This window comes from Mobula hypostoma, chromosome 18 (assembly GCF_963921235.1).
Source record: "Mobula hypostoma chromosome 18, sMobHyp1.1, whole genome shotgun sequence".
NCBI classification, from domain to species: domain Eukaryota; kingdom Metazoa; phylum Chordata; class Chondrichthyes; order Myliobatiformes; family Myliobatidae; genus Mobula; species Mobula hypostoma.
In genome coordinates this window covers 1,085,259-1,097,745 of record NC_086114.1, presented here as the reverse complement: position 1 = coordinate 1,097,745, position 12,487 = coordinate 1,085,259, and the positions used below count along the sequence as shown (strand labels likewise).

General features: G+C 42.0%; 1 protein-coding gene across 4 annotated transcripts in view; it reads right to left on the bottom strand.

Moving 5' to 3' along the window:
• The window catches only part of kat6b (K(lysine) acetyltransferase 6B), a 221,548-nt gene that overhangs the window by 14,732 nt on the left and 194,329 nt on the right, over positions 1-12,487 (bottom strand). For all 4 annotated transcript variants that reach the window (XM_063070288.1, XM_063070286.1, XM_063070287.1 and 1 more), the window contains exon 15: positions 2,442-2,702. In XM_063070288.1, coding sequence (XP_062926358.1) covers positions 2,442-2,702 — 261 coding nt within the window. The remainder of the gene's footprint in view (positions 1-2,441; positions 2,703-12,487) is intronic.

Sequence of the window (12,487 nt, the reverse complement as noted above, 5' to 3'; positions counted from 1 at the left end):
CAGGTAAAAGATAAAGTGCCAAGATCATAATGAGATAGATTGCGATGCCAAGGGCCAGCCACATCATATAGGAGGTCTGTTTAAGAATCTGATAACATGGGGGTACAAGTTGTCCTTGAGCCCGGTGGCAGATGCTTTCAGGCTTTTGGGGAGAGAGGAGAAGAGAGAATGTCTGTGGTGAATGGGATCTTTGATGTTGACTGCTTTGCTGAGGCAGTGAGAAGTATAAATAGAGTCTATTGAGAGGAGGCTGGTTCCTGTGACGTGCTGAGGTATGACCACAAATCTCTGCAGTTTCTTGTGGTCACAGGCATAACAAGCCATTATGCATCCAAACAGTACGCTTTGTATAGTGCATCGATAAAAATTGGTAAGAGTGACAGGGTTACGCCAAAATTTCTTTAGCCTCCTGAAGAAGTAGAGGGGTTGGTGAGCTTCCTTGATCCTGACATCCATGTGATGTTCACACCTAGAAATTTAGAGCTCTCAACCTTAACACTGTTGATGTAAACAGCAGCATGCATACTGTCCCCTTTCTGAAGTCAAGGACAAGTTCTTTTGATTTGTTGATGTTGATGTCATGACAACATGTCACTAAGTTCTCTGCCTCCTTCCTGTACTCTGACTCATTGCTATCTGAAATGCGGCCCACTATGATGGTATCACCTTCAAAACTGTAGATGGAGTTAGAGCAGAATCTAGCCATGCAGTCATGAGTGTAAAGGCAGTAGAGTAGGGACTGAGGATATAACTGTATGGAGCATCAGCATTTAGAATACGTATATATATATATTTGAAAGAGCAAGGAATTGAGGGTAGTGGGAAATAATACAGAAGATGAGTTGAGGTCGGCACAGATCGGCCATGATCATATGGAATTGTGAGGCAAGCTCAAAGGCTGACTTGTCTACTTGTGTATAATACACCAGAGGGCAGCATTGCATCGACATTCGAAGGATAAGAGGCATTACATCAATAGTTCTTGCAATGTTCAGAGAACATAATTTCCTAATGACTTACAGCTTACTGAAATAAAGGATTCAGAAAACATTCAAATAAAAATCTGATAAAGTATTTTAGGATGAATAGCTTTCAGTGATTATTCAGTAGTAATGATACATAATTTGTCACTCTTTAGTTAACATCAGCATCACTTCAATGCAATGAGATGATTTAACTCCCCCAACACTTTTAAGATCTTTATTTTAAACCACATGCAATATAGTGTTAATAAAAAAACATATAAGATTGTAAGTATTTTCTGAAGTAGCACAAAATTATTCTTCATTTTAACTTAGATGCTAGTTCAAAATTAATAAGGTTTATTCAGTGCTATTTCAATATGTTTATTCTTTTGTTATTCTCAAGAAACCCCAAACTGTTCCACATATAGATAACTACACTGAATACTACTAGTATACTGGTAAATCATGAGGGATTTATGCAGGCAAGAAATTACTAGAAGAACCTGTAATATTAGTTAGTACATTTCTGGTGAACAATGTTGGTCAGTCATTGAGTGAGCACGCTACTCTTCTTCTCCGTCTTGTTTTACGGCGGTTGGCACCCAGCTTAATGGTGCATCACCGCCACCTTCTGCTCCGGAGTGTGCAATAGACTTACATTCTAAATCCCTTCACCCAATCTCACTCACTCACACACACATACCCTAACCTACACTTTATCCTCCCATCTTTGGCCATCCTAGTACCCTATTCCTGTTTATCCATCATATCCTATAAAAACCCCTGTACGTCTTAAGAAAGCTAAAAACACCCTTACCTGTGCTCTCTCACCCATGCCCAGCAACGCTTTTAATGTGAATTCCTGCACCCCCAATTTCCTTAGATTAATTCTCATCATCTCTCTCCATATCCCATACTTCCTGCAACTCAGAACTACATGTTCTACTTTTTGAAATGTTATCAAAAAATCTTTTTATAATATGTGTTTGACTTAATCTCCCACATTTTATTCATTACACCGTAGAATAGGCTGTACCACCCAACAACCCCCAATTTCACTCTAGTTTAATTTTGGGACAATTTACAGTGGACTGTGGGAGGAAACCAGAGCACCCGGAGAAAACCCATGTAGTCACAGGAAGAACATACAAACTCCTTACAAGCGGCGGCAGGAATTGAACCTGGGTAGCCTGTACTATAAAGCATTGTGCTAACTACTATGTTACTGTGCTATACTGTGTCTGCCCAAAACATTTGTTTAAATTAGGGACCTACTGACCCTTGGCACAGCAGACAACCACTGACTAGAACTCTGAAAAATTATTTGGTTGACCAGATTTATCTGATTAGTTTTCAATCTTAAACATTCTGCAGGGCACAAAAGATGTTTATTTAAACTTAACTAACAAGAAAACAAGCTTCTTCACTTATATGGTTATATATACCATATATATGGTTATTTATATTTTAATGTACCTTCCTCTTTGGCCCTCTGAAGAGTGACTTTGCTGTGTTTGGTGATGAACAGAGCTGTGTTTCGTCATTCTCATCTTCCTCCTCCTCTTCACTGACTTCATTTGGAGACTCTGTTATCAATTCGCCGGTGTCAGGTGGACATACAGATTGTGCAAAGCTGTTTTTACATGGTGCATTATTAACTGCATGTGTACTGGTCTGTATTTCAGTACACTGCTCATGTCCCTGCTCCCAGCAGTTGGTTTGCTCCAGCAGTTCACCCTAAAGTCGGAAGCAGAGAAACATGATATCAATTCAGCATTTATTAACCTCCATCATCTATAAATTAACAGTTGAGTCAAATACAATTATCTACTTTTTAATGAAATTGTTTCAAGCTGAATAAAAGTAACAGCTAGTTCACTATAGATATAATGGGCAGCAAAAATTGTTCATGGAACATTTGGAACCAGGCATTATCAAGTGAACGTAGCCTCATTACAAATAATGTTTGAGATTGCAAGTATTTTCTGAAGTAGCATGGAATTATTCTTCATTTTAACTTCGATGTTTGTTCAAAATTAGTGGCTTTTCACAATATCATACGCTGTTGGTGGGACAGTCCTGCAGTGCTCCTCAGCAACAGTTAATTATTCAAAAGCAGTATGTTAGATGTTCAGTTAAGTAGAGGCACGGAACCGAAGGAGGCACAAGTTGAATATCCAGTCTAAATCTCTGAACAAGCAATCTAGGCTGGGCATCAGTGTGGGACTGACATGATGCTTCACTGGAATATCTGGACAGCAAAGATGCAGACATCAGGATGGTCTTTATTGATCACAGCTCGGCATTTAACACCATCATCCCCTCATTACTAATCAGTAAACTCCAAGACCTGGGCCTTGTTACGTACCCCGTAACTGGGTTGCCAAACCAGCAGAAATGGATCACTCAGTTGGAGTCTGGATTACTAGAACTAAGAAAGTTTTATTAAAGAAACAAGCAACACAGTAATCGAAAGGATAATAAATGCAACAGTTCAGCGATGATAAACACACATGTGCACAGAATTAAGATAACAGCATCAATCAAGCTCTATCGTTGTCTAGGGGTAAATGACCAAATTTCAAAGTGACTCAAAGTTCAGTCCAGTTAGTAGTTCAGTTCGCAGTAATCGTTGCCATGGCGATGGACAACGTGGGGGAAGAGAGAGATAGAACAGGAACAACTGATCATTCAGAACGGCTTCACTCACAGACCGGCGATATAGCTCACAAGCAACTTTTGGGCGGGTCCTTGGTGATGTCACCTGAGGTCACCGACTGTGACCCCTCCTCCAGATGCGGTCGATCCTCTGCAGTGAACCCGGCACCCAGGCAAGGGCGGACACACACCGGGTTCCCGCTGATCGTACCTTTCCACCCTGGCCGTTGTCTGATACTTCTCACCCACTCGTGAGAGGCGCACCGCTTCCAGGGTCTCGTTACCTCGGGTGGCGTGTGTGTGCTGCCTTAGCGAACCGGTCCCTTTTTATCCCCCTGCTGGGGCATCGCCTGTCCATCACTTCAAACAGTTCAAGGTTCAAAGGGGGGAGCCGCTCCAGACAGCTCTCTCTCCCCCGTCCCTTCATTACACATCTCCAGACGCTGCTCCATTGTTCCTTATCTCTCCTTCCCCTGAGGGCAGGTGGCAGACCACTTACTGATGTCACTGATGCTAACCCAGGCCAGCAAACATCTTAATTTTATGTGTATTCTCGTCACAGCCTCAATACCCCCTTTGTGCAATTGGATCCTGGATTTCCTCCCTTGTAGACCCCAGTCAGTTTGATTGACAAAACCACCTCCACAATGTCCATCAGCACAGGAGCACGGCATTGATGTGTACTTAGCCCCTTGCTCTACTCACTTTACATCTATGACTATCTGGTTAAGTACAGCTCCAACATCATATACAAAGTTGCTGATGACACCACTGTTGTGGGTTGTATCAAATGTAGTGATGAATTAGTATACAGGAGGGAGATTGAAAATTTGGCTGAATGGTGTACTACCAACAACCTCTCACTCAAAGACGAAACCACCAAGGAACTGATATAGAATTCAGGAGAGGGAAACCAGAGGTCCACGAGCCAGTAATAATTAGAGGATCAGAGGTGGCGAGGGTCAGTAGCTTTAAATTCCTGGGTGATACTATCTCGGAGGACCTGTCCTGGATCCACCACATAAACATAAATGCGAAGATAGCACAACAGCACCTCTACTTCATCAGGAATCTGCCAAGATTCAGCATGTCATCAAAAACCATGGCAAACTTCTATAGATGTGTGATAGAAAGTGTGCTTACCGGCTGCATTACAGCCAATTATGGTAACACCAATGCTTCTGAGTGGAAAATCCTACAAAAGGTAGTGGATTTGGCCCAGTACATCATGGGTAAAAACCCTCCCAACAATTGAGCACATCTACATGAAATGTTGCCGTAAGAAAGCATCATGAATCAAAGATCCTCAGCACCCAGGCTATGCTCTTTTCTCACTGCTGCCATCAGGTAGAAGATAGAGATGCCTCAGGACTCGCAACAGCAGTTCACGAACAGTTACTACCCCTCAACTGTCAGGCTCTTAAACAAAAGAGGATAACTACACTCAATTAAGGACTCTTTCATGTTGTTATTTCATGTGTGTTATTTATTGCTACTTATTTATATCTACATTTGCAGTGTTAGTTTATAGATCCAGCTTAGTTATTGTTCAACAGATTTGCTCAGTATGCCCGCAGAAAAAGAATCTCAGGGTTGTATGTAGTGACACGTATATACCTGATAATAAATTCTACATTGAACTTTGAACATTCTTGTCTACCTTCTTTATTAATGAGCCTTTTGCAGCACTCAAATGAAATGCATTTATATTGGTTGACCAATGCTACTGCAAGTTATCTCATCATTTACCTCACGTGTTTGTGACAGTGGTTTCAAAAGTACTTCATTAATTTTGCGACGTTTGGAAATTTCTTGACACATCAACTGTGTTATGAATTGAGAAGTTATGGTTAAAATGAGCTGAGGAGTTTTTCTCCTGTCCCATGATCCTCTCATATCCTTTTTGCCAATCAACTGTCCAGCTCTTGGCTCCATCCCTTCCCCTCCTGTCTTCTCCTATCATTTTGGATCTCCCCCTCCCCCTCCCACTTTCAAATCTCTTACTAGCTCTTCTTTCAGTTAGTCCTGACGAAGGGTCTCAGCCCAAAACGTCGACTGTACCTCTTCCTAGAGATGCTGCCTGGCCTGCTGCGTTCACCAGCAACTTTGATGTGTGTTGCTTGAATTTCCAGCATCTGCAGAATTCCTCGTGTTTGAGGAGTTTAATTTTAGATTTAGATTAATTCAACAAAACTTGGAAAAATAAAAAATTCTACGCTGATTTTGGTATCGATAGGCTTAGATTTGAAATAGAGTCTGTTGTTTTTATTATAACACAGCAACAGGGCTCAGATACCTGTCCACACCAACAAAATCAAGGCAACAGATAATTAAAATGTTAATACCTGAGCATTCATCAGACTGCATCTCTGTCTGTTGGGCTTTTGCAGTGACATCGAATGATATGCAATACACACTGTGATGATGCAACACTAATCTGAACTCCGTTTACATGGTTGGTAGAAGGTGTAGCCTTGCACATCAATAGTGGGCCCTCCTAGAGGTTTGATGTCAGTTTTAGTATTACTTAATGAGGGCCTGACTCTACCTATGCCACTGCTGGGAGGTTTGGAATAACTAACTTTCATAAAGATTACTCTAAAATGTCCCTTGTTTGATAATCATAATCTACTTCCTTCACCACCCAAAATCACCTCACCCTCTGGTGTTTTCACAGTTAATCTACTCACATAACCTGTCCCCAACAAATAGTCTCTAAAAGGTTTGTCTACCTATCCTTTCTGTTCACGTTCTTTGATATTCACTGATGTACAATCTTTCAAGTTCTGTGATTTCCCTTCCCATTCTACCCTCTCAATTCCCAACTAATCCCATTCTCCATTCTCCTGCAATTCTCCCCTAATTCTCTACCCCTCTGATTTTTCTTCTTCTGACGATTTCAGATTTTATTTATCCTCTACAACTCTACCTTATGTAGTGACACCTTTCATTATTCACTAGCTTCAACCTTACATCTGGCATCACCACCTGTGGCACTTAACCACTTCTGGCCTCTACTCCATCATACTCTGTTTCTTTTCATTCTCTTTGATCTTCCTCCTTATCATAGAAAAGATAGAAACATAGAAAACCCACAGCACAATACAGGCCCTTCGGCCCACAAAGCTGTGCCGAACATGTCCTTACGTTAGGAATTACCTAGGGTTACCCATAGCCCTCAATTTTTCTAAGCTTCATGTACCTATCCAGGAGTCTCTTAAAAGACCCTACCGTATCCAACTCTATCACCGTCACTGTCAGCCCAATCCACACACTCACCACTCTCTGTGTAAAAAACTTGCCCGACATCTCCTCGGTACCTACTTCCAAGCACCCTACAACAGTGCCCTCTCGTGCTAGCCATTTCAGCCCTGGGAAAAAGCCTCTGACTATCCACACGATCAATGCCTCTCATCATCTTATACACCTCTATCAGGTCACCTCTCATCCTCCGTCGCTCCAAGGAGAAAAGGCCAAGTTCACTCAACCGATTTGGACAGCCAAGGGCTGATTAAGGATAGTCAGCATGGCTTTGTGCGTGATAGATAGTGTTTAATGAATCTTGTAGAGTTCTTTGAGGAGGTTACAAAGAAAGTAGATGAGGGAAAGGCTGTAGATGTTGTCTACATGGACTTTTGTAAGGCCTTTGACAAGGTCCCACATGGGAGGTTAGTTCAGAACGTTCAGACACTAGGTATCCATGGAGAGGTTGTAAACTGGATTCGAAATTGGCTGTGTGGGAGAAGACAGAGAGTGGTGGTAGATAATTGCTTCTCAGACTGGAGGCCTGTGACTAGTGGTGTGCCTCAGGGATTCGTGCTGGGACCATTGTTGTCTGTTGGCTATATCAATGATCTAGATGATAATGTGGAAAATTGGATCAGCAAGTTTGCTGATGACACTAAGAGTGGAGGCATTGTGGATGGCGAGGAAGACTTTCAAAGTTTGCAGGGGGATCTGGACCAGCTGGAAGAATGGGCTAAAAAATAGCAGATGGAATTTAATGCAGACAAGTGTGAGGTGCTGCATTTTGGAAGGGCAAATCAAGGTAGAACATACACAGTAAATGGTAGGGCACTGAGGAGTGCGGAGGAACAAGGGGATCTGGGAGTTCAGATACATAGTTCCCTGAAAGTGGCATCACAGGTGGACAGGGTGGCAAAGAAGGTTTTTGGCATCCTGGCATTCATAAATCAAAGTATTAAGTATAGGAGTTGGAATATTATGGGGAGGTTGTATAAGATATTGGTGAGGCCAAATTTGGAATATTCTGTGCAGTTCTGGTCACCTAACTATAGGAAGGATATCGGTAAGATTGAAGGTGTGCAGAGAAGATTTACTAGGATGGTGCCGGGTCTTCAGGAGTTGAGTTACAGGGAAAGATTGAACAGGTTAGGATTTTATTCCTAGGAGCATAGAAGAACGAGGAGAGATTTGATAGAGATAAACAAAATAATGAGGGGTACGGACAGAGTAAATGCAAGTAGGCTCCTTCCACTTAGATTAGGAGAGATAAATACCGGAGGACATGGCTTTAGGGTGAAAGGGGAAAGATTTAGGGGGAACTTCTTCACTCAGAGAGTGGTGGGAGTGTGGAACGAGCTGAAATCTGGTGTGGTAAATGTGGGCTCACTGTTAAGTTTTAAGAACAAATTGGATAGATACATGGATGGGAGAGGTCTGGAGGGTTACGGACTGGGTGCGGGTCAATGGGACAAGTGGAATAAAGTTTCGGCACAGACTAGAAGGGCCAAATGGCCTGTTTTCTGTGCTGTAGTATTCTATGGTTCTATTCTCCATATAACCATATAACAATTACAGCATGGAAACAGGCCATCTCGGCCCTTCTAGTCCGTGCCGAACTCTTACTCTCACCTAGTCCCACTGACCTGCACTCAGCACATAACCCTCCATTCCTTTCCTGTCCATATATCTATCCAATTTAACTTTAAATGACAACATCCAATCTGCCTCAACTACTTCTGCTGGAAGCTCGTTCCACACAGCTACCACTCTCTGAGTAAAGAAGTTCCCCCTCAAGTTACTCCTGAACTTGTGCCCTTTAACTCTCAACTCATGTCCTCTTGTTTGAATCTCCCCCACTCTCAATGGAAACAGCCTATCCACATCAACTCTATCTATCTCCCTCATAATTTTAAATACCTCTATCAAGATCCCCCTCAACCTTCTACGTTCCAAAGAGTAAAGACCCAACTTGTTCAACCTCTCTCTGTAACTTAGGAGAGATGAAACCCAGTAACATTCTAGTAAGTCTTCACTGTACTCTCTCTATTTTGTTGACATCTTTCCTATAATTCAGTGACCAAAACTGTACACAATACTCTAAATTCGGCCTCACCAATGCCTTGTACAATTTCAACATTACATCCCAACTCCTATACTCAGTGCTCTGATTTATAAAGGCCAGCATACCAAAAGCTTTCTTTACCACCCTATACACATGAGATTCCACCTTCAGGGAACTATGCACCATTATTCCTAGATCCCTCTGTTCCATTGCATTCTTCAATGCCCTACCATTTACCATGTATGTCCTATTTTGATTAGTCCTACCAAAATGTAGCACCTCACATTTATCAGTATTAAACTTCATCTGTCATCTTTCAGTCCACTCTTCTAAATGGCCTAAATCTCTCTGCAAACTTTGTAAACCTACTTCATTACCCACAACTCCACCTATCTTAGTATCATCTGCATACTTACTCATCGAATTTACCACCCCATCATCCAGATCATTAACGTATATGACAAATAACACTGGACCCAGTACAGAACCCTGAGGCACACCACTAGTCACCAGCCTCCAATCTGACACACAGTTATCCACCACTACTCTCTGGCGTCTCCCATCCAGCCACTGCTGAATCCATTTTACTACTTCAATATTAATACCTAACGATTGAACCTTCCTAACCAACCTTCTGTGTGGGACCTTGTCAAAGGCCTTACTGAAGTCCATATAGACAACATCCACCGCTTTACCCCGTCAATATTCCTAGTAACCTTTTCAAAAAATTCAATAGGATTTGTCAAACATGACCTTCCATGTGGGACATTGTCAAAGGCCTCACTGAAGTCCATATAGACAACATCCACCGCTTTATTCTCGTCAACATTCCAAGCAACCTCTTCAAAAAATTCAATAAGATTTGTCAAACATGACCTTCCACGCACAAATCCATGTTGACTGTTCCTAATCAGATCCTGTCTATCCAGGTAATTATATATACCATCTCTAAGAATACTTTTCATCAATTTACCCACCACTGACGTCAAACTCACAGGCCGATAATTGCTAGGCTTACTCTTAGACCCCTTTTTAAACAATGGAACAACATGAGCAATATGCCAGTCCTCCAGCACCATCGCCGTTACTAATGACATTTGAAATATTTCTGTCAGAGCCCCTGCCATTTCCACACTAAGTTCCCTCAAGGTCCTAGGGAATATCCTGTCAGGACCTGGAGACTTACAACTTTTATATTCCTTAAAAGCTCCAGTACTTCCTCTTCTTTAATCATCATAGTTTCCATGACTTCCTTACCCGTTTCCCTTGTCTTACACAATTCAATGTCCTTCTCCTTAGTGAATACCGAAGAAAAGAAATTGTTCAGAATCTCCCCCATCTCTTTTGGCTCCACACATAGCTGTCCACTCTGATTCTCTAAGGGACCAATTTTATCCCTCGCTATCCTTTTGCTATTAATATAACAGTAGAAACCCTTGGGATTTATTTTCACCTTACTTGCCAAAGCAACCTCGTATCTTCTTTTAGCTTTTCTAATTTCTTTCTTAACATTCTTTTTACATTCTTTATATTGCTCGAGCACCTCATTTACTCCATGCTGCCTATATTTATTGTAGATATCTCTCTTTTTCTGAACCAAGTTTCCAATATTCCTTGAAAACCATGGCTCTCTCAAACTTTTAACCTTTCCTTTCATCCTAACAGGAACATAAAGATTCTGTACTCTCAAAATTTCACATTTAAATGACTTCCATTTCTCTATTACATTCTTCCCATAAAACAAATTGTCCCAATCCATTCCTTCTAAATCCTTTCGCATCTCCTCAAAGTTAGCCTTTCTCCAATCAAAAATCTCAACCCTGGGTTCAGACCTATCCTTCTCCATAACTATATTGAAACTAATAGCATTGTGATCACTGGACCCGAAGTGCTCCCCAACACAAACCTCCGTCACCTGAGCTATCTCATTCCCTAACAGGAGATCCAACACTGCCCCTTCTCGCGTTGGAACCTCTATGTATTGCTGCAAAAAACTACCCTGCACACATTTTATAAACTCCAAGCCATCCAGCCCTTTTATAGTATGGGATTCCCAGTCTATATGTGGAAAATTAAAATCTCCCACAATCACTCCCTTGTGCTTACTACAAATATCTGCTATCTGTTTACAAATTTGCTCCTCCAATTCTCGCTCTCCATTTGGTGGCCTATAATACACCCCCATAAGAGTTATTACATCTTTCCCATTCCTCAATTCCACCCAAATAGCCTCCCTGGACGAGCCCTCTAATCTATCCTGCCAGAGCACCACTGTAATATTTTCTCTGACAAGCAGTGCAACACCTTCCCCTCTTGTTCCTCCGATTCTATCACACCTGAAGCAATTAAATCCAGGAATATTTAGTTGCCAATCACACCCCTCCTGTAACCAAGTTTCACTAATAGCTACCACATCATACTTCCAGGTATCAATCCATGCTTTAAGCTCATCCACCTTTCTTATAATGCTCCCAGCATTAAAATAAATGCACTTAAGAAATTTTCCACCTCTTACTCTCTGTTTACCACTAATGGTGCAAACAACTTTACTATTTTATTTTTCTTCCTTCTTCTCTACATCTGTTCCTATACTCTGGTTCCCCTCCCCCCCTCGTATCTAGTTTAAACCCACCAGAGCCTCTCATGCTCCCCAATCTAGGCAACATCCTTGTAAATCTCCTCTGCACCCTTTCTATGGTTTCCACATCCTTCCTGTGGTGAGGCGACGAGAACTGAGTACTCCAAGTGGGGTCTGACCAGGGTCCTATATAGCTGCAACATTACCTTTCTGCTCCTAAACTCAACCCACAACTGATGAAGGCCTTCTTAACCACACAATCAACCTGTGAGTGTCCTATGGATTTGGACCCCAAGATCCCTCTGATCCTCCACACAGCCAAGAGTCTTGCCATTAATACTATATTCTGCCATTATACGTGACCTGCCAAAATGAACCATTTCACACTTATCTGGGTTGAACTCCATCTGCCACTTCTCAGCCCAGTTTTGCATCCTATCAATGTCCCGCTGTAACAGCTGACAGCCCTCCACACTATGCACAACACCCCCAACCTTTGTGTCATCAGCAAACTTACTAACCTATCCTTCCACTACCTCATCCAGGTCATTTATAAAAATCACGAAGAGAAGGGGTCCCAGAACAGATCCCTGAGGCACAGCACTGGTCACCGACCTCCAACCAGGACATGATCCCTCTACAACAACTCTTTGCCTTCTGTGGGCAAGCCAGTTCTGGGTCCACAAAGCAATGTTCCCTTGGATCTTATGCCTCCTTACTTTCTCAATAAGCCTTGCATGGAGTACCTTATCAAATGCCTTGCTGAAAGTCATATACACTACATCTACTGCTCTACCTTCATCAATGTGTTTAGTCACATCCTCAAAAAATTCAATCAGGCTCGTAAGGCACGACCTGCCTTTGACAAAGCCATGCTGACTATTCCTAATCATATTATGCCTCTCCAAATGTTCATAAATCCTGCCCCTCAGGATCTTCTCCATCTGCGTACCAACCACTGAAGTAAGACTCACTGGT